A 21,002-nucleotide genomic window follows, 5' to 3' on the forward strand; every position below is an offset into this window, starting at 1 on the left:
TTCTATATATTTTCTTATTATATGGTTTTGAGTTTGAAAGGCAATATACAGTTTTAAAAAAATCTGTACTGAATAGGATATTGTATTTTTACAGCAATAATGCCTGATTTATGTTCATTGCTTTGGATAGCTTTTAGTGAAGGAACTAATATATTCAATGCATAAACTCGGAATCATACAGAATTTATTGATGGATGGAAAAAGGACATAAAGCAATCATCTAATAAATAAGTACAATAGTGGTAGAAAACCAATGATGTAATGTCTACTGTGAATTAAAATGCTGATTTGCAACTACAAAATAATCCTTGAGATACAACAGATCATTTAATTATCATTCAAAGTTACAGCATAACCGCCCAACCAAAAAGAAATCATATGTGACTGTTTCAAAGTAACAAATTCTACAGAATCTACCCAGTTATTTGCCCTTATGAATGACAGATGGCTTTTGCAGAATTATTTACAGAATTATTCTGTAGCATGCCCACATCTATCTGGCGCCTTCATCCTGTCCTGATGGGTTTCCAAAAGCATGGCTTTGACCCTCACCAGATTTCAAGCGGTCCTCTTCCATTCTTCACACACTTCTGAAGATCTGTAGAACTCAGGAAGCTGGGAAGGAGGAGGCCCTATGGGAGGATTTGCACTGGTTGAAGGGAAGCAAAAACAGCATGATTTCTCAATTGTGCCATGTGAGCCTCTGGATGTCTTCAAAGGATAATTTTGATTATGACAGAGTAGGTTCTGGAAGAGACCCATAGATCTTTAGGGAATCAAAAGGGCAGGAGGCAGAACATGAGGGAGAACTCCCAGATTCACCTGCGTCAGCACAGTTTAGTGGCCCCTGAGGTCCAAACAGTTGATGATTCCTAATTTAGCAGGCTATATTCCAGTGATGGCGAACCTATGGCATAGGTGCCACAGGTGGCATGCAGAGTCATATCTGCTAGCACACAAGCTAGCTCAGTTCCAACGTGCATGTGTGTGCCAGCCAGCTAATTTTTGGCTTGTACAGAGGCTGTGGGAGGGTGTTTTTGGCTTCCAAGGCGCCTCTGGGGGGGAGGGATGGTGTTTTTACCCTCCCCAAAGTCCAAGGAAGCTTTTGGAGCCTAGGGAGGGCGAAACACAAGCCTACTGAAGTTGGGAAACAGGCCATTTCCGGCCTTCAGAGGGGCCCCAGGAAATGGAGGAAGCTGCTTTCGCCCTCCCCAGGCATTGGATTATGGGAGTGGGTACTCACGCACAATGGCATGCACGTACGTTCTTTTGGTGTCAGGAAAAAAATGTTCACCATCACTGCTCTATTCTATCATGGAATCCCCAAGCTTGTTGGTAAAACCCACATTTTGAGGACCTTCCAGATGGCCAATATGGTTGAGGTCAAGCTTACATCAGAAATGATCGACAGGACGGTGGTCAAAATAGTAAATGCTTTCCTTCTAGGTCTGCTCAATAAAACTCAAGCTGATAGGCCAGTACCCCCCTGAACTGAAGAGATGTTGATGTAACTGAGGGCAAGCAGTCCCTCATAACCTGGCCGCACACCAAGTAAAACTTTAAATTGGCTCAGAAGCAAATTTGTAGCCAGCACAGCTTACAAAACAGTTCTTGGAGCACACACAACTGCCTATGCTTCTGCATTTTGTAGCTGCAAAATCTTCAATAGCATCCCTATGTACAGCATGTTATAGTACCTCCCAATCCAAGAATGGGTGTAATGGGAGTGCAGCACAAAGCTGTGCAATGGCCCTTCAGGCTATAACTGCTACCTGCTCTTTGAGCAGGACTCATGAATTCAGAACTCCAGAGTATACACTCGGTCTTTTTGTGGCATTGCAAACTCATTTAAAGATGAATAATCCCCAGATGCTGAAGGCTCTAAAACCCAAGCCCCTCAGTCTTATCAGGGATTAATTGATATCTGTTTCCCATCAGCCCTTAGCAACTTCCAGAAATCAAAATAGGACATCAACAGCATCACTAAACTTAATATGGATAAAGATAAGCAGCTGGTACGATACCACATCTCATGACATAATCCAGCAGCTTTGTCTACATGTCAAATAGGAGTAGAGAGTACTGAAGCACTTTTTTTTTTTAAATAAATTTTATTGATTTTATAAGTTTACAAAAAACAAACGTATAACAGTGCACAGTGCATGTGCCCATCACCAAACAACACACCCCCCCATCACCCCCACCACCCCTATAGAAGGATTCAAAGACTTTTGAATTATTTGTCTATCTATTGATCCTTGGCTCTATCTTGAACGCTTTTTTTTTTTTTACTAAAAGAGTGATTGTAGTTTATTTTTCGTATTTACATCACAGATTCTACTTAACATATAATCTTTTACCTTGTTCCATCGCACCATCAGCTTCTCTAGTTTATTCTCATCAAAATTATTTAATCTTATTTCCATAATTTCAAAGTGTATGTAATCCACCATGTACCAATACCAATTCTGTAGTGTCCATTTTGTAGAGTCTTTCCATCCTAATACTATCACCGCTTGAGCACTTTCCAATGCTACAGTTTTAATTTCTTTAGATTCTCCTAGTTCCCTATATTTAATTAAGATTGCTGTTTCTTTTGTAATTATCCAATTAATATTTAACATTTTATTAATTTCATTCTGGACTACCTTCCAGAATTTCTGTATTTCTATACATTCCCAGATCATGTGCATAAAGATTCCTTTTTTCTGGCATCCATGCCAGCATTTACCTTTCTCTTTCCCCTGGTAGTATGCAAGTTGTGCAGGTGTATAATACCACTTATGTAAGATTTTTCTTCTCATCTCTTTAACTCTCGTGTTTTTAATCTTATATATGTTTACTATTATTTCTTCCATTTCTCTTTCGTCTATTTTTAAGTCATCCTGCCAACATCTTGTTAGACTTTTAACTACCTCTTCTTGCTTCTGCAATAGCATTCTATATATGTTACTGGCTTGTCCTTTACTTTCATTTATCTTTACCCTTATTATTTTTTCCAAGTTATTTTCTTCTCGTAAGAAGGCTTCTTTATTCTCCCTTTTATTTAAACATGTACATATTGCATTAATCTGCAACCATTGCTGTTTACCGATCAGCCATTCCAATCTAGTTCTACTAACTCTTCCATCTTTCTCATATAGCTGTTCCATTCTCATTACCCCTTTACTATTTAATATTTTAATGATTCTAATTAAATTAGCCTCATCCCCTATATTCAGTGCATACAACGTTGATAGCTTGGATAACTTTATTCCACTTGTCCTCTGCCATTTAAGCCATATTTCTAAACATGCTTTAAAAGAATCACTTAGGGTACTGATTTCAATTCTATTCCAATTTTTAAATAATAATTCTTTATTATTTATATTATTAATTTCTCTTTCTAATTCTACCCATTTCTTTTCCCCCCATAGCTGTAGCTCGATTAACCTTTCAATTTGAAATGCATTTCTATATATTACTAGAGATGGGCTTCCCCAACCTCCTTCTTTTTCTTGTGCATACTGCCAATGCTTCCTTATTCTAGATTTTTTCTCTCCTTCAATCCAAAAGTTTAGTCTATTATCCCATTCTCTTAATTTTGCCTCAGGAAAACTGCCCGGTAAAACTTGAAACAAATACATCATCTTTGGTATTATCATCATCTTAAGGGCCCTTATCTTAGCCATTCTTCCTAAATTTTTTCCCTTCCAATTTTTGATCTGCTTCTGGATTTTTTTCCATATTAAGTTATAATTGGCCGTTGTTATTTTGGATGGATTTTTAAATAACCAAATTCCCAAATATTTCATTTTTTTACAACCTAGTTTCAATCCTGAAATTTTTTGAATTTCAATTTGCTCTTTGGGGCCACTTGTAATAGCTAAAGTTCTACCAGAAACCAGAACAAATATGATTGCAGTGGTAATGGGCAAAGTCACTGTTGGAAAACCTGAAGCACTAGATTGTCATGGACAAAATCTGTCTGATCTCTAAGAGTTGATACTGACTTAATGGCAAATAATTACTCAAATGTTCTTGTGGATGGCTATTTTGCTGGATTTCTTTCAGTCATGTGGTGTCCCTATCATGTTTCTAGCAAATAAATGTGAATTTATTTGAGTAATACAGCATGTGATACTAATTTGACTGTGGGTTTAGTTTTGTAATGTCACCTATAATTGAATTCTTTTGGGTTTTATTCATTTGAAAATAGTTTCCAAAATGTCAAAGTATTCTAAGCAAGATTGCAATATTTGTAGTTTTATAGATCATTAATAGTGTTGGTTATATTTGTTCTGGTTTCTGGTAGAACTTTAGCTATTACAAGTAACTCTTAATAAATGCAGTATTTCATAAACAAAGAAGCTCCATCTTTATTTCTCTTTCCTTCTGTATTCAAAATACAGTTCATACTAGCACATTCCTCTTCCTCCCGTTATCTTTCTTAATTGCATTTCTCATACATTCCTCTTAGCCTCCTCCGTTTAACAAGATTTATGTACTCACAGCATGATTCAAAACAGCAGAAATGACTGTAAAATAACACAGAATACATTTGCTTGCTTGGGAGCTGAACGGAAACACCTTTCATTTTTGCCCTACAACATTGAAACTTCACCCTTCTTCCCCACTGACCCCCTGATGTACCAAATACATCACTCCAGTATTTAACCCATTCCTCCCCTTAATATCTTCTTCCAAACACCTGTTCCTTATGTTTTTGGACCCTTCTGAATTTAGGATTGACCCAGCAAACGTCTGATTCTTCCTCGCTAGATTCTGGACTCATAGCCACATCCTGTGGCTGGCCTCCCACCTGTTCTACTACCTGTAACCCCGGGCCCACCACTAATTCATAAACACTATCTGTATCAGAGTCCTCAATTTCTTCATCATCCTCCAACTGACCAGGAATATGAACAACAATATTTAAAGATGTTGTTTTGCTTAATGGTTTATTTAAAATATTATTATTATTTCTTAACATAGGTTTACAGGATGGCTTATACAAACTTCCAAGATTGTTGCTGATGCCAAGCATGTAAATGTGAAGTTGTCTTCTTTCAAAATGGTAATCTACCCAGATCCTGATGCACTTCCAGATGTTCCGCTTCCGTATGTCTAACTGTATTATTACAAGGTTTTTTTGTAGTAATGGTCCTTTTTGGTCAATGTCAATTTATGAGAGTGGATATAAATGTTTCAGTTAAGTCAAGCATTCCCAGAAGTCTGACGCTGCCTGCCCCTATTACTCCAGTAATCTTTGAAAATCTCAGGATAATTTTTAACTTACTCTGAAGATTATAATTACCTATTTTGGTGGTAAGGATGGAAGACTCCAGAACTGAACATTTTTTCTCCCCCTTTGCCCCTTTGAGCAAATTATGTCTTAAAAGTCCTATTTTGGGATATTTATTGGTGAACATAAAAAGATTCAATCCACCCATGTGTTCTTATATTTATTTATCCTAAATTGCTTACATTAAATGTTAAGCAAAAAACCCTTTTTAGGTTGGTTCCTGCACGGAAACTGACTTCCCTTGATGCATCTCATGCAAATCTGCTGAATAACACCTGGTCTCAAGGAGCAAATGACCAATGCCTGAAATACCTCATCAACCTCATTTGCTGTTTCCCCAGCATGTGCATTTTGGATGAACATGAATGCCCCATCTCCTGGGGTTTGACAGACCAATTTGCTACTATTATCCATGGCTATACATTGCCCAAGCATCGTAGGAAAGGTTACAACTGTCTCATTGCAACTAATCTAGCTAAGATGTTACACAGCAAGGGTTTTCCAGCTCATGGAAATGTTCTGGAAGATAACTTACCATCATTAACTCTGCTAAAAAGCATGAATGCCAGATTCTTACCTTGTCAGTTTGTGAGACTTATCCACACCCCTTTCTTCCTTTTAGCTAAACCTGAGTGAACTTGGTGGATTTAAAAAAAAAATCTATGATTTTTGGAAAATGTAGCTATCTGATTTAATGAATCAAACCTTGTATTTGATGTTATACACATCTGAACATGTTATGATATATTTAGACATAACCTTGAAGTCTCTAAATATTTTTTGTAAAACAAATTCTCAGTAATAATAAATGTTCTTGTTTCCTATTGGTACTGTTTTGTTTTCTTTAGCAAGCACCTAATATGCTAAATATAAGCCCTACCCCCAAAATAAGCCCTAGTGAAGAGATTGTGGATGGCCAGCACAGGAGACAGCAAGTGCATGTGGGCTGATGGTGTCTGGCAGTAACCATAGCCCATGTTGCACAAATGAGTTGATGTTAGTGGATCTGAGCGGGCAGGCACTACAGGAAGCTTGTCTTTGCATCTGCTTGCTTGCAGCCTGCGGTGCGCATCAGGACTGCCTGCCTTCCATCGCTCACTTTTGCATCCATCTGCTGCATGTGCCACCATGTGAAGATGAGCTTCCTACAGCCATCTGCCCACTGCAGCCAACTGACTTGGCTTTCCTACTGACCAGGTGGTGTGTCCTGATCACCTGCCTTCCCCCCACACCTCTGCCTCTGTCTGCTGCTTAGATAGGGAATTAACTCACCTATGCTGTGCACGTTACACAACCTCTGACTGCACCAACCAAGACACCGGCAGGCTGCAGCTGGTGTGGATACTGTTGACCCCCTCATGCTTTCCGTCTCTTGTGTGCACACTAAGGGGGCAGGGCACCCAGCTGAGCTGAGCACTGTGAAATCGTGTTTCTCCAAAAACAAGCCCTAGCATTTATTTTGGAGCCCAAAAAATATAAGACCAAGTCTTATTTTTGGGGAAACAGTATACATTTGCTGCTTTGTACATGATAAATGTTTTGACTGATTTCTTTTTGGCTATAAATAGCTGTTTCTTGCCCTTCTTGTAAATGCATCTGCAATATGATGCATATAGCGTCTACAATATGAATACAAGAAATTTATATAATTTGCATAATAATTCATTCTGCAATCACAATTACAAGGGTGGAAGTATTTTTATTCTCTCGTTTGAAGATATAGATCATTTGAATTTTAGCAGTAAGAATGACTGAATGATGGAGAGACAATACAGGTGAAAACAGAATAACAGAATAACAAAGTTAGAGGGGACTTTTGAGGTCTTCTAATCCAGTTCCCCCTGCTCAAGCAGGAGACCCTATACCATTTCAGACAAATGCCTGTCCATTCTTTTTTTAAAAGCCTCCAATGATAAAGCCTACAATTTCTGAAGGCAAGCAATTCCATTGGTTTATTGTTCTCAGTGTCAGGAAATTTCTCCTTAGTTCTAGGTGACTTCTCTCCTTGATTAGTTTCCATCCATTGCTTCTTATCTGGTGTTTTGGAAAATAGATTGATCACCTCTTTGTGGCAGCCTCTCAAATATTAGAACACTTATCATGTCACCTCTAATCCTTCTTTCAATAGACTATTCAATTCCTACAACCATTCTGTTTCAGCCTCCAGCTCCCTAATCCTCTTTGTTGCTCTTCTCTGCACTCTTTCTAGAATCTCAACATATTTTTGTATTGTGGTGATCAAAACTGGATATAATATTCCAAGTGTGGTCTTATCAAGGCTTTATCAAGCAGTATTAACATTTAATATGATCTTTATTCTATTCTTTTGTTATTGCAGCCTAGGATTGCTTTGGCTTTTTTGGTGGCTGCAGCACACTGTTCACTCATATTTAAGTGGATGTCCACTAGGATTCCAAGATCCCTCTCGTAGTTACTGCTATTGAGCAAAATTTCACCTAATCTGTAGTTGTATATTTGGTTTTTCTTGCATAAATTTAAAGCCTTACTTTTTCTATCCACTGAATTTCATTTTGTTAGATAGGGCCCCATTTTAAAAGTTTGTCAAGATCTATCTGGATCTTGAGCCTATTTTCAGGGCTGTTGATGATTCCTGCCAGCTTGATATCATCTGCAAATTCGATGAGTTCTTCTCTCATCTAAATCATTTATAAAGGTACTGAAGAGTACTGGGCCTACTTGAGGGACTCCACTGGTTACTTTCCTCCATGTAGATGTAGTACCATTAAATAGCTGTAAGTAACTATTTAAGTACATTAAGTAAGTACATGTAAATGTAGTTCCATTAAAGACTATATGTTGAGTGTAGCTTGTAAACCAGTAACAAATCTTTCTGGTGGTGATGCTGTCTATCTTGCATTTTTCTAACTAATCTACTAGTATGTTATAGTCTACTTTGTCAAATGCCTTACTGATATCCAACTATATTATGTCCATAGAACAACATGGAAACTAAGAAGTCTAGAACATGGACTTTTTCCAATTATTATTATTGTGCGTATGTGTATGTATGTATACATGTGTGTGTGTGTGTAGAATTATTGTGGAAAAATCTATATTGCATAAAATGAATTTAACAAAAAAACAAAATTAACAACATTGAATAGGAGAAAGAAAAATAAAAGGAAACAAACAAAAATAATCAATAAAAGTATCAAGCACTTAGCATGATTTCTCTACCTTTTTCACACTCAAAATCTAGATTTTGTGTATATGCAAATAATTATAGTACAATTTCAGACAGCCTCTTAAGCAAAGACCATACAGAATCATGTTATTCAAGACTGAGAATGTCTGTTTTTAATGTCTTGTGTCCTATGAACATGGAATGGCACAGGTCTTATAGGGTATAGGAGGGGTTGTAAATCCAACTGCAGGCGTTAGATCCAGATCATTTTTAGATGTTCCTGGAGGTGGTTGAAAGGTAAATTTCTGCAGGAGGCTGGTAAAGAAGAGGAAGAGCTCCATTTTGGCAAGAGTCTCTCCTGCACATATTCTCCTACCTGGAAGAAAGCATAAATAGGTAGAAAAAGTATGTATATTGATTTCTTCAACCATTTTGCTTAGCTTCCCAATGTCAGATTGTTTTGGAGAGATGAGTAATAAACAAAGTTATGACAAAACACTCATATTTAAAATACAACAATAAAATAGAAAATAAGCCATGTATCATAAGCAAACTAATCTTAAAAGAAGAATGAGCCTTCATAAATATCACTCTACACTAATGCCCTGTAAAAGGAGGTTAACTGAGCATCCCACTTGAAGTAGAGATAGTAAATGTAGATGAAGAGCCGGGGTGGTGCAGCAGGTAGAGTGCTGTACTGCAGGCCACTGAAGCTGACTGAAGATTTGTAGGTCAGTGGTTCAAATCTCATCACCGGCTCAAGGTTGACAGCCTTCCATCCTCCCAAGGTGGGTAAAATGAGGACCTGGATTGTGGGGGCAATAGGCTGGCTCTGTTAAAAAGTGCTATTGCTAACACGTAAGCCGCCCCGAGTCTAAGGAGAAGGGCGGCATAAAAAATAAACAAACAAATAAATAAATAAACAAACAAAAAAACATAGGAATACCTTTATTGAAAGTTCATTTTGGGGGGAGAGGATATCTATTAAATCTTCCTTTAAAGTCTTTGATTGTCAGAATGTTCCCTTGATCCATAAGTTCAATGATAAATCTTGTAGTTTTCAGGGAGGAAAGTGTGCACTAATATGTTCTACTATTCATGAACTTTTCCCCCAATGAATGAGCTAGTCAATTTCCAAGAATGTCTTCATGTTCTTAGTAAGTATCCTTAGCCTCTAATTTTGATAAAGATTTGACTTCAGGTATATAGTGATTGAAGAACCTTGAATGGTGATGACAAAAACTGGAGTTCCCTGGTATTTCCGGCTTTGTGAACCAGTGCGGGGGAGAGGGGATGGTTCTGTGTGAGCAGCTGACAATTGTACACATAGTTCCATGTGCATGTGCTAGCCCACTACTTGCACAAGTGAAGGTGCACCTGTGCATACTTTCTGGCCATTTCTGCAGCCCAGTTGCAAAACCTTCATAGCCCACTAGTGGGCCATGGCTCACAGGTTGGGAACCCCCGACATAATGCCTTTGTGAGTTATAGTATATGACTGGCATGAAATCCTTCATAGACTCCTTCACAGAATCATAGGTCTGGAAGTGATCTTGAAGGTCTTCTAGTCCAACCCTCTGCTTGTATTGTCTCAGTCAAATGGTTGTGCAGTCTATTTCTGGAGACCTCCAGTGATAGAGCATCTACAACCTTAGGAGGCAAACTATTCTATTGATTAATTGCTCTTACTGTCAGAAACTGCTTCCTTACTTCTAGGTTGTATCTTTCTTTAACAGGCTTCCACCCATTACTTCTTGTCCTTTAGTGACCCAGAGAATAAGTCAACCCCCTCTTTATTATTATTATTATTATTATTATTATTATTATTATTATTTGTTAGATTTGTATGCCGCCCCACTCCGTAGACTCGGGGTGGCTCTTCCTTGTGACAACTCCTCAAGTACTGAAAGATAGATACCATGTCCACCCTATTTCTTCTATCCCTTCCAGTTTAGCGTCATCTGCAGAGTTGAAGAGTTTGAAGAGTACCTATTCTATCTCCTCCTCATCTAGGAAAATGTTGAAGAGTACTGAGTCCAAGACCAAACTTTATGATACTCCACTGCCTGCTTCCCTCCATGTAGCTGTAATTCCATTGAAGACTACCAGCTGGTCAGTCAATTGCAAATCCATCTAGTGGTAGTACTGTCTATCCCATATTTTCTATCTTATCAAGAAGTAGGTTGTGGCTACTTAGAAGCATAGAAGATTGAAGGCAGAAAAAGACCTCATGGTCCATCTAGTCTCCCCTTATACTATTTCCTGTATTTTATCTTAGGATGGATATATGTTTATGCCAGGCATGTTTAAATCCAGTTACTGTGGATTTACCAACCACATCTACTTTGTCAAATAGTCTTAAGTCTAAATATGTAATGTTGATAGCATTTCACTAGTCTGTTAATTTAGTTACTTTATCAAAAAGGCAATAAGGTTTGTGTGCCATAAACAAATTGTGTTTTAAACAAATCTAAACTGACTTCTAATAACCACCTTATTGGTTTCTAGGTGTGCATAAATCCTTCACTTAATTATTTCTTATTTATTTTTATTTCTTATTAAATTTATTGGCTGTCCATATTACCACAAGATAACCCTAGATGGTTTACAATATTAAAAAGATATAACTATACAACACCTATTCAAATAAAATACTATAAAATAAAAATGCTCAAGGATCCAAAGATGGGGAGGGAGAGATTAGGATGAGAATGGGAGGAGGTGAAATCTATTATTAATCTATTAACCATCTCCAATGTGAAATCCCCACACTGGAGCTTCAAGCCAAACCTTTAAGCTCTTGCAGAAGGTCAGGGGGATTTGATCTGAGCTCACTCTGAGGAGTAAGATGTTTCAAGGGGCAGGTGCAATGGCAGAAAACCAATTTTCCTGGATCCTGCCATCTGGAAAAGCCTGGTCATGCTCCTCTGCTGACATGGGTGGGGTGGGACAGATCAGTTCCAATGGGATGAGACAGTCCCTCAAATAACTGTTACTGTTGTTTTATGTTCAGAAGCTTAACTGTTTTTAGAAAATGGTTGTCATAACAGTGCACTGTCTCATAGCCAGTGTAAGTTTGTGGGAGCATCAGGCAACCTTATTCTAAACTCTGTTAAATGGAAGTTTATTACATCATGGGTTTATTATCATTTTTTCAAATATTCCACTGTATCTTGTTAGTTTTTCCTTTCAAAATATAAAGCATTGCCCAATATACATGTACACCAGAGGTGGGCTCCCCCCGGTGTAGTCTGGTGTGCCTGCACTGGTAGCGGCAGCCCACTAGTGATATCATGAAGATGTCACTGTCACACCCCCATCTCAGGAACTGACTTGAGTCCTTGCCATAGCACAGCTTTCCCATTAATCCTATTCTGCGCCTCAGACAGCTCAGGTCCACCAATTCCCTCCCTTCCTTGTTGATAGGCAAAGATGGAGAATATATATACTGATCAAAAAAATAAAGGGAACACTCAAGTAACACATCCTAGATCAGTAATGGGCAGCTAAAATTTTTACTATCACACAGTGGATGTGGCTTATTTTGTGGGTGTGGCTTGATGGTCATATGACTGGGTAGGAGTGGCTTGCTGGCCATGTGACCAGGTGGGAGTGACTTGAACGATCATCATCGTTCAAGTGAACTGTTAAATCCTCAGCTTACAACCTCATCAGTGTCGCTCTCTGGGGTGAAAATTTGCTTCGTATTTCCCGTGCTCTCCTTCCTGGGTCACCCCCTTCCTCAGGCTGGGTAGCTAGGCAAACGGGTGCTGATCATCTGTTGAGAAAAGAGAGGGGAGGAAATGGGCCCCCTGGAACACCTGTTGGTGCTGGTCTCCCTACCGCTTTCCAAGGAGGAGGATGGGAGGGGGGATGGTCAGCTAAAGCTGGGCACACAGCTTCATTTCCACCAGTGGAACTGTGTTCCATCCCATCCTGCCTGCTGCCCACCCCTGTCCTAGATCTGAATGAATAAAATATTCTCACTGAATACTTTGTTCTGTACAAAGTTGAATGTGCACAACAACATGTGAAATTGATTGCCAATCAGTGTTGCTTCCTAAGTGGACAGTTTGATTTCACAGAAATTTGATTTACTTGGAGTTATATTGTGTTGCTTAAGTGTTCCCTTTACTTTTTTGAGCAGTGTACCTATCTATCTCCCATGTGCCTCTCGGCCACCTCCTCCTGGCCATGGACTGCCCTGTTAAAGGTGGGTAAGGGGTGGGAGGAGCTGAAGCAACATGATGATGGTGGCCAAGGTTGGTGGCAAAAAGCATACAAATCTAAATAATAATAAATAAAAAGCTTTGGAGCAGCTGGAGAAGTGGGGGGACATTGCTCACCCACCAATGCAGCTCCCTGATGCAGGAGCAGCAAGACCACAGCAGCGGTTCTCCTAGGTGGCTCCAGCCTGAATGGGACAAGCATTTAGGCCAGAACCTCCTAGAAGGGGATTGGGAAAGAAAGAAAATTGGTATACAGTTGAATAACTTCTTTTTATTTTTCATCTCTTGCTTATCAGTCATTATGAAAAGAAAGAGAAATAACCCCCACCTGGTCACATAATCATCAAGCCACTCCCACCCAATGACATGACTGTCAAGCCATCCCCCCTGATCACATGATTGACAAGATGTTCCCACCTGGTTACATAACTGGCAAGCCACCCCCACCCGGTCACATGGCCAGCAAGCTACTCTCATTCGGTCACATGACCAAGCCACACTCACAAAATAAGCCACACCCACAGAGTGGTAGTTAAAAATGTAGGAACCCACCCTTGATTTATACATGCACATATATAGAGAATACCTGCAGAGAATGGCATGAATGCATCTCTTTTCACAAATTTTCCTTCAGAATCAAGGAAATGCTCAGGATAGAATTGATAGGGTTTCTCCCACTGAGATTCATCATGAAGCACTGATGATAGCAAAGGAATAATTTGCATACCCTAAATATCAAAATTGAAAAACCTATATTAAAAAGACTATATAATACATTGTTACAGAAATAATTTAATTTTCAAAGCAGCACTGGAAATATATGAATTTTGAATAAATACTAGGCAAGGAGAAATACAATAGTTTAAAAACATTGTAAGGAAAAATAGGGAAATAGATTATCAGTGTTCAATAACCCAATAACTATATCTAGATGGAGGGAGTAAGCAGTGAGGTATCACAAGATTCCATCTTAGGTCCAGTATCTTCAATACCTGAGTCTTTGGAGAAGGGTGGCATATAAATTCAAACAAACAAACAAATAAATCTTCATAAATGACAGATGAAGGAATAGCAGAGACGTCATCAAATTTGTAGATGACAATACTGTAAGATGACAGGAATAGGCAACACCCCAGAAGACAAGTTCAGGATCCAAAAAGATCTTGGCAGACTTCAATAATGGGTCCTATCCAATAAAATTAAATTTAACATGGAGAAAAGTAAAGTTTTACACCTAGGAAGGAAACACCAAAGGTGCAAGTACAGATTAGGTGAAACCTGGCTCAAAAACAATAATTCTGAGATGGATCTTGGAATCCTAATGCAGCGGTCTCCAACCTTTTGGACCTCAGGGACCATCAAATTCATAATTTAAATCCTGCAGAGCGGATTTAAATCAGGGATGAGGGGAAGGCTCAGCTGCCTTTTGGGTCTACCTGTCTGCTTCTGCGAGGCCTTTGGGAGGGAGACTCAAGAGAAAGTGTCTGGTCCAGGCACACAGCCTGAAAACTTCTTTTGTGTTCCTTCTCTTAAGAAGCTTGGTCAATCTGAGTGAAGGAAAATGACTGACAGTGGCTTGCTGATGTTGGTGGGAAAGTCAGTCCCATATTCCAGAGCTGTAGTAGTCATAGGACTGGCCCTTTGGTCATCACAAAGTGAGCTGCTCTGGGATGATCAAAGGGCCAGTCCTGTGACTACTACAGCTCTGGAATACGGGACCAGCCCATGGTGAGGCTGGAAATCTCTGCTATAAGAGGTGGCAGGTGCAATGTGCAACTTTGCAGGTGGTACAACATGCAAAAATGAGTGCAGCCCTCGCCAGGTGGAGTGAGATAATTATGCTATTGTGGCAGTGGTGGGGGGCGGCCCAAGTGGGCTGAAGCAGCAGTGGCAATGGCTGGCAAGTATAGGGACAAAGCACTATGTGCATCTGCATGTCTTCACGTTGGTACATTTGTACCAGCTGGTGGCACCAAGTGAGGCAGCCTTCGTCCTCTGCTGCTTGGGTTCAGAATGGTAAACCACGCCCGGGAAGCACTACAGCAGAGAGAAGCAGCCAGAGTCAACCTAGCTTTGCTGTCCCTTGCAGATGCTAGGTTGACTCTGGCTGCAAACACTCCTTTCTCAAGGAGCCTGGCCAAAGTTTCTTGTGCTGCTTCAGTGAGCGCTCCTTGAGAGATGAGAGTTTGCAGGGGTCCGATCTAGTGTCTGGGCCAGCTACAAGAGAAACATTAAATCTCATTTGAGATTTCTAGCTGCAATGGACAGCAAAGCTAGGGTTGACCCCCCGGCAATGCTCTCTGCTAACAGGTGGCCAAGTAACTGCCTGAAGGACCCCATCCTGCCCCTGGGAGTCAAAGCAGTGAAGCAAGAGAGGCACAGGAACTTCGGCCGGGCTCCTTGAGAAAAATGCAAATATTTCTCTGTGGGCCACCAACATTTTCTCACGAAACACTGTCCTAATGGCCAATTACTTAAATATGAGCCAGCAGTATGCAGCAGCCACCAAAAAAGCTATTACAATCATTGGTTGTATAAACATAAAAATAGAATCAAAATCATTAGCACCACTTTATAAAGGTTTAGTAAGGGCACACTTGGAATACGGTATCCAGTTTTGGTCACCACATTATGAAAAAGATGTTGAGAATTCAGAAATGGTACAAAGAAGACCAAATAAGATGATTAAGGCCCTGGAGATAAAACATGAGGAACAGCTGCAGTTTGGGTTTGGCTAGCCAAGAAAAAACAGCGGAGGAATATGAGAGCATTATTACAGTATTTGAGAGGTTGCCACAAAGAGAAGGGGTCAACTTATTTTCCAAAGCACTAGAGGGCAGGACAAAAAACAATGGATGGAAACTAATCAAGAAGGGAATGCAACTTGGAATTAACTTCTAACAGTGGGAACAATTAACCACTGAAACAGTTTGCAGCATGTGGATGCTTCATCACTGGAGGTTTTAAGAAGAGACTGGACATTCACTTGTCTGAAATGATACAGGGTTTCTTGCTTGAGCAGGAAGTTGAACTAGAAGACCTCCCAGGACCCTTTCAGTGGTAGTCTGATTTAACTCCTAAAAGTGCTATGTAAAAATGGTTTATATAATACTAAAAAAGATTGGAACCTGTACAATTTAATTTCAGACTGATCACCTTGGGAATGAAGAAGCCTTTGAAAGTTATGTCCATGGTGGTTGCATGTGGCAAGTTGGTTGGAACAATATCAGCAAACCTTTGCACTTCATGAATTACTGCATCAGTATAAGGCATTTTGGTTCGGTCTTCTATTGTTGGCTGACGAATCCCAATCTCACTTGCAATTTCTTCTTGGACCTTACCTGAGAGAATAGATTATGTATCAAGATGACTCATTTCTTGAATTTTGTTTTAAATGGGAGTTAATGTAAAAAATTCAAATTGTGAAGGATAAAACAGAAGGACATGGTTGCACTGACAGTCTTCGACTTACAGCCATTTGCTTAGCAACTGCTTGAAGTTACAATGGCATTGAAAAAATTATGCATGACCAATTTTCACATTTGGGACCATTATAGCACCCCTGTGGTTATTCGATCAAAATCCAATCACGTGACAACCAGCATTTAGAATAGATGCAGCTCCCTATGTTGAAGGTATGGTAGTTTGTGAAGTTCCCAGCTTGTTTCTGACAAGCAGGGTCAATGTGAGAAGCCGAATTTTCTTAATGAGCACATGATTCATCTAACAACTGTGGTTAGGGTTAGGGAGGAGAGATGGACTATTAATTGACTATTAGTTTACATTTCCAAATTCTAGAAAGAATGAAGTGTTGCGGGGAGCACATAGAGATGAGTCTAGGTCATACCATGATTGGAATACATTGCTCTTAAGAGAACAGTGTCTTCAGTCTTGGCTCATATTAGGGTGTGATGTGCTATTCTAAGAAATAGTAGAGTGGGTGATGAGAGCAGAAAATGAATCATACAATTTATTTGTTTATTGATTTGATTTGATTTGATTTCCGCCCCTCTCCGAAGACTCGGAGCGGCTCACAGCAGGAACACAAAATACAAATCCAATGATTAAAAAAAAAAAGCAGAACAGTTAAAAAGCCCTTGATTAAAAGCATCCATGCAACCCAATATGTGTGTGAACCTTCAATGCAGAAATATCTTATATCCTTTTCTTCATATTCTCACATTGATGAGTTTCTTAAAATATCAACAGAAGGGGAAGAGCCTTCTCTGTGGTGGCTCTGGCCCTATGGAACCAACTGCATCTAGAGATTTGTGTCCTCCTTACCTTGCTGGCCTTCCACAAAGCTCTAAAGACCTGGCTCTTCTGGCAGGCCTGGGGCCATTGGTTGATCTAGATCCGGCTATGAATGAGGAATGATTGTGAGAATATATCTGTTTTAGTGGAGTTATCTAATTAATGTTTTTATATTGTTCTAAGAATTGTTTTTACTTGTTGGAAGCCACCCAGAGTCCTTCAGGAGTTGGATGGCATATAAACAAAACAAACAAACAGAAAGGACAATTTATTCTTACTTCCTATTTTCCCTTGTTCAAATAACACACTCATCTACAAAAATGTCTTTTTTTAATTACTACTCTATTTTTGATTGGAAGCCAATAAAATGAAGCATGCTTACTCTGGATTTCTGGATACTTCATCATCAGGAGTATGGCCCAGCTCAGCGTGCCACCAGTTGTTTCTGTACCAGCACCAAATAAGTTACCCACAACAGCTTTAAGATTTTCATTATGGAAATATCCATTAGTCATTTTCTTATTTTCCTGAAGTATATTTTAAAAAAGAGAACAATTATTAAAAAAATACAAAATACTCATACAACCTAAATTCTAGTAGATGAATAGGACACTTCATCGTACTTTAGTGAAGTCCAGATTTAGGACATCATTTTCTTTCTACAAAATGATTTATTTATTTATTCATTCATTTATTTATTCATTCATTCATTCATTCATTTATTTAATTTGACTTCTATGCTGTCCAATCCTGAAGGACTCAGAGCGACTTCCAGCAGTATAAAAATTACAATTGACAACAATAATAAAAAGAAGTCAAGGGAAAAATAAACAAATTTTTAAAATCATAATTAAAACTAAGACAATTTAGTAGCATATGTACTAATAATTCAAACCAATTGAATAATAAAGGACTATTGAAGCTGTTACCTAAAAATAGTGAGAGATGTTTTACTTCTTTTCAGGAAAGGAAATAAAAGAATAAATATTGAGAAAAGTCATATGCATTAGTTTTGAATATTGACGACTATACATTGAGAAAAACATTGACATAGTGCATTAAACCTGCTATATATTAACTTCCTTCCTTCCTTTGTTTGCATTGCATTTTTATTTCACCTTTTTCTGTAGAAGAAATGCTTACAGAATCTGATAATCAATCAAAATAAATATAATTGGCAAAAGTAAGAACAGAAAGAAGAAAAGAATGGCACAATTCTCAAAAGATTTAGACTATAGAATTATAACTATGGTGGAAAACACAATTAGAAGAATGGGACTTTTCCCAAGAAGGACATCCCCCCAATGCACAGAGTATGAATTAGAAATTCAAATAAATGAGAGAAGATACGATATAGTTGCCATTATGGAAACTTGGTGGGATGAAACTGACAAATGGAATATACAACTAGAGGGATTTAAAATATTTAAAAGAAACGGACCAAGTAAAGGAGGAGGTGGAATTGCACTATATATAAGAAATATCTACACCTCTACAGAAATAGAGTACACCAATAATGAAAATCATCTTGAATGCATGTGGGTCAATATTAAAGGGGGTGGGGGAAATGACTTTGCCATAGGTCTATACTATAGGCCATCCAAGCAGAGGAAGTAGATGAACTTTTTGCTAGTCAGCTAACAGGTATGTAGGAAACACATTACAATAGTAATGGGGGATTTTAATTACCCTTACATCACCTGGGAGACAAACTCTGCACCAAGGGGAAGATCCAACAAGTTCCTAACAAATCTAGCAGACAACTTTGTTACCCAAAAAGTAGAGAAGGAAACAAGGGGATCAGCCGTATTGGACTTAATGCTCACTAACAATAGAGTTGGAAATTCAAAGGTTTCCAAAGAGAACTGCAGCTTACAGTTGTCAAGGGCTACCGACCAACCCTGCTTGGCATGGAGTGGCCCAAGCTTCTAGGAATCAGCATCACCAAAATAAAACATATCAAAGGAGGAGTTACTGTGGAGTTTCCGGGTTGGCAACGTGGAGTGAAGCAGCTGCAAGGAGGATCTCCTCCCTGGGCTTGCTTTTTTCCTCCGATCTCCGAGACCTTTCGGGGCACAGTTCGCTTGGAGGGCGACGTGGAAGATGAGGGACTATCTGGGTATCGATTGTTAAAAGGCGTTTTGCAATCGGTGCGAAGGACACCCTTTCTATCAGAGGCTGGAGGCAGCCGTCTTTGCTGTCAAAGTATGGCGGGTCCGAAACTCCAAGGAGCCACCGCAGAGGGAAGCAAGTGAGAAATACAGATCTTTCCACAATTCTTTTTTTAAGATCATACTATGTACTGCATATTGAAGAACTTATTCTAGAACTTTTTATTAGAAGTTAAAGATAGAAATTCTATTATATTGCTGAAATAGACTGCCTGTAAGGAGATCTAAAAAAAAAAAAATACCGTAGGAATCTACAAAAGCGGCGACGGTGAGGTGGAAAAATCCAGCAACCCTTTTTGATCGGGTGCTGGTTAATTTGAAAATACCGATCTCCGAAGGGACTTTAAAAACTTTTTCCCAGGACAGTGTTTAATTTGGATTTTTGGAACCATTGATAATATAATACTGAAGCACATAGATATTGATTTTTCCTTTGCTGGTGTGCGTGGAATCCGGAATTGAACTCAAAGATCCAATATAACAGATCGAGAGAGCAGAGGAAATATTCATCTATCCCCCTCTCTCTTTTTCCTATTTATTGAGAACTGCGGTGTTTGCAATTGGGGTGTTTGGAAGAAGGAGAAAGTAGCAAAAGTGGTTCTTTGAATATAAAAAACCTGAAAGCCAAGGGAGCTGAGTGATTTGACAAGAGGACGAGGAGAACGCCGAGAACAGAAGGGAGATTTGTTCCACAATCCACAACTTTAAGAATAGGAAGCCTGCGCTGAGGACAGCCCCAGAGACGGGGTGCAAAACAGCATAGGAACCGAGGAGTCGGAGGAGAGCCGAAACAGACAAGTCAGCACAAACCAGCAAGACCTTGTACTTTCCCTGCCCCTGAAAAGGAGGAAAGTCACACTCAGCGAACTCAAATACAATCAACCCTATAATTAACTCGTTAACTCTTTCAAAAAAAAAAAAAGAACTGCATCTCAGAGCCGCACTTCAGAACACTCAAAGCTTTCGAAAGTCCTTGGAATAAGGACTCTTTAACAGCACGAACTACAATCAACAATCAAAGAGGGGAGAGAAGACACAATACCTCTTATACTTCACACATTTGCTTATAATTTTCTTATAATTTCTACTCTTATAATTACTCATAACTACTATACATAAGGGTATTTATATATATATAATATAGATAAGAATAAGCATTAGAACTATTTATAGTATTGTGTTAATATTTCTTCCTCATTATAATCCTCCTCTTAACATAATAAATAGATAGATAGGAATTGGAAATTGAAAGCATATTATTTGCCTAATATTTTTAAGAGTATCTTAATTGTTCTTCTTTATTTCTTTATTACTTTGGATTGCAATAAGATAGAAAACTATAGAATATTGATAAGAATTAGAACTGAACTGTATAGAAAATAAGTTTATAAGTTTATAAGTTTATATTTACATTGTTATTTACATTGCTATTTGCAAAGGAATTTAGAACCATTTAATTAATTACAAACTAGAAAGTTGATTGTTAAAATTTAATTAGTGAATGAAATACAGCAAGAGTTATTAATCTGCTTAAACACTTTTCTCTCATCTCCTATGGTGATCTGGAATAGAATATTCACTATATTGGAAAAGCAAAATCAGATCATAAAAGAGATGGCTAGTTATCAACCTAAAGGTGGTAAAAAAACCACCACCACAACAAATACAGCTTCCCCTGCCTCCCAAAGGCAAATAGATGAGATGTTAAATGTAGAGAAGGAAAAAGAGAGTACATTATTGATGCAAAATATGAATAAAACTTTAACAGTAATGCAGGAGACCATGTTGAAACTGCAGGAACTGATTACAAATAATCATGTAGAATTAAAAACGGATATACTGAGACTAGAAAATCGATTGGAATCCGCACAAGCAGAAACACAAAAAAATGAGGAAAAAATAATAACAGTAGAAAAAAG

General features: G+C 38.6%; 2 protein-coding genes across 3 annotated transcripts in view; one reads left to right on the forward strand and one right to left on the reverse strand.

Moving 5' to 3' along the window:
• Positions 1-1,746: 1,746 nt before the first annotated feature.
• GLYATL3 (glycine-N-acyltransferase like 3) lies at positions 1,747-5,961 on the forward strand. Its single transcript, XM_070760116.1, has 3 exons — positions 1,747-1,811; positions 4,975-5,100; positions 5,497-5,961. The coding sequence occupies exons 1-3, from the start codon at positions 1,747-1,749 to the stop codon at positions 5,918-5,920; spliced, it is 615 nt and encodes a 204-aa protein (XP_070616217.1). The 3' UTR covers positions 5,921-5,961.
• A 1,002-nt stretch (positions 5,962-6,963) lies between these two features.
• LOC139156614 (cytochrome P450 2K6-like) overlaps positions 6,964-21,002 on the reverse strand; it is a 38,547-nt gene continuing 24,508 nt past the window's right edge. The window contains exons 6-9 of one of the 2 annotated variants that reach the window (XM_070732467.1): positions 17,295-17,439; positions 15,815-15,999; positions 13,245-13,386; positions 6,964-8,805 (exon numbers count right to left, since the gene is read on the reverse strand). In XM_070732467.1, the coding sequence (XP_070588568.1) occupies positions 8,618-8,805; positions 13,245-13,386; positions 15,815-15,999; positions 17,295-17,439 (660 nt within the window). In that variant the 3' untranslated portion in view covers positions 6,964-8,617. Of the gene's footprint in view, positions 8,806-8,846; positions 12,208-13,244; positions 13,387-15,814; positions 16,000-17,294; positions 17,440-21,002 lie in introns of those variants that run through there. The other variant, XM_070732468.1, reaches the window with a different exon arrangement.

Source organism: Erythrolamprus reginae, chromosome 1, assembly GCF_031021105.1.
Source record: "Erythrolamprus reginae isolate rEryReg1 chromosome 1, rEryReg1.hap1, whole genome shotgun sequence".
Classification (NCBI taxonomy): domain Eukaryota; kingdom Metazoa; phylum Chordata; class Lepidosauria; order Squamata; family Dipsadidae; genus Erythrolamprus; species Erythrolamprus reginae.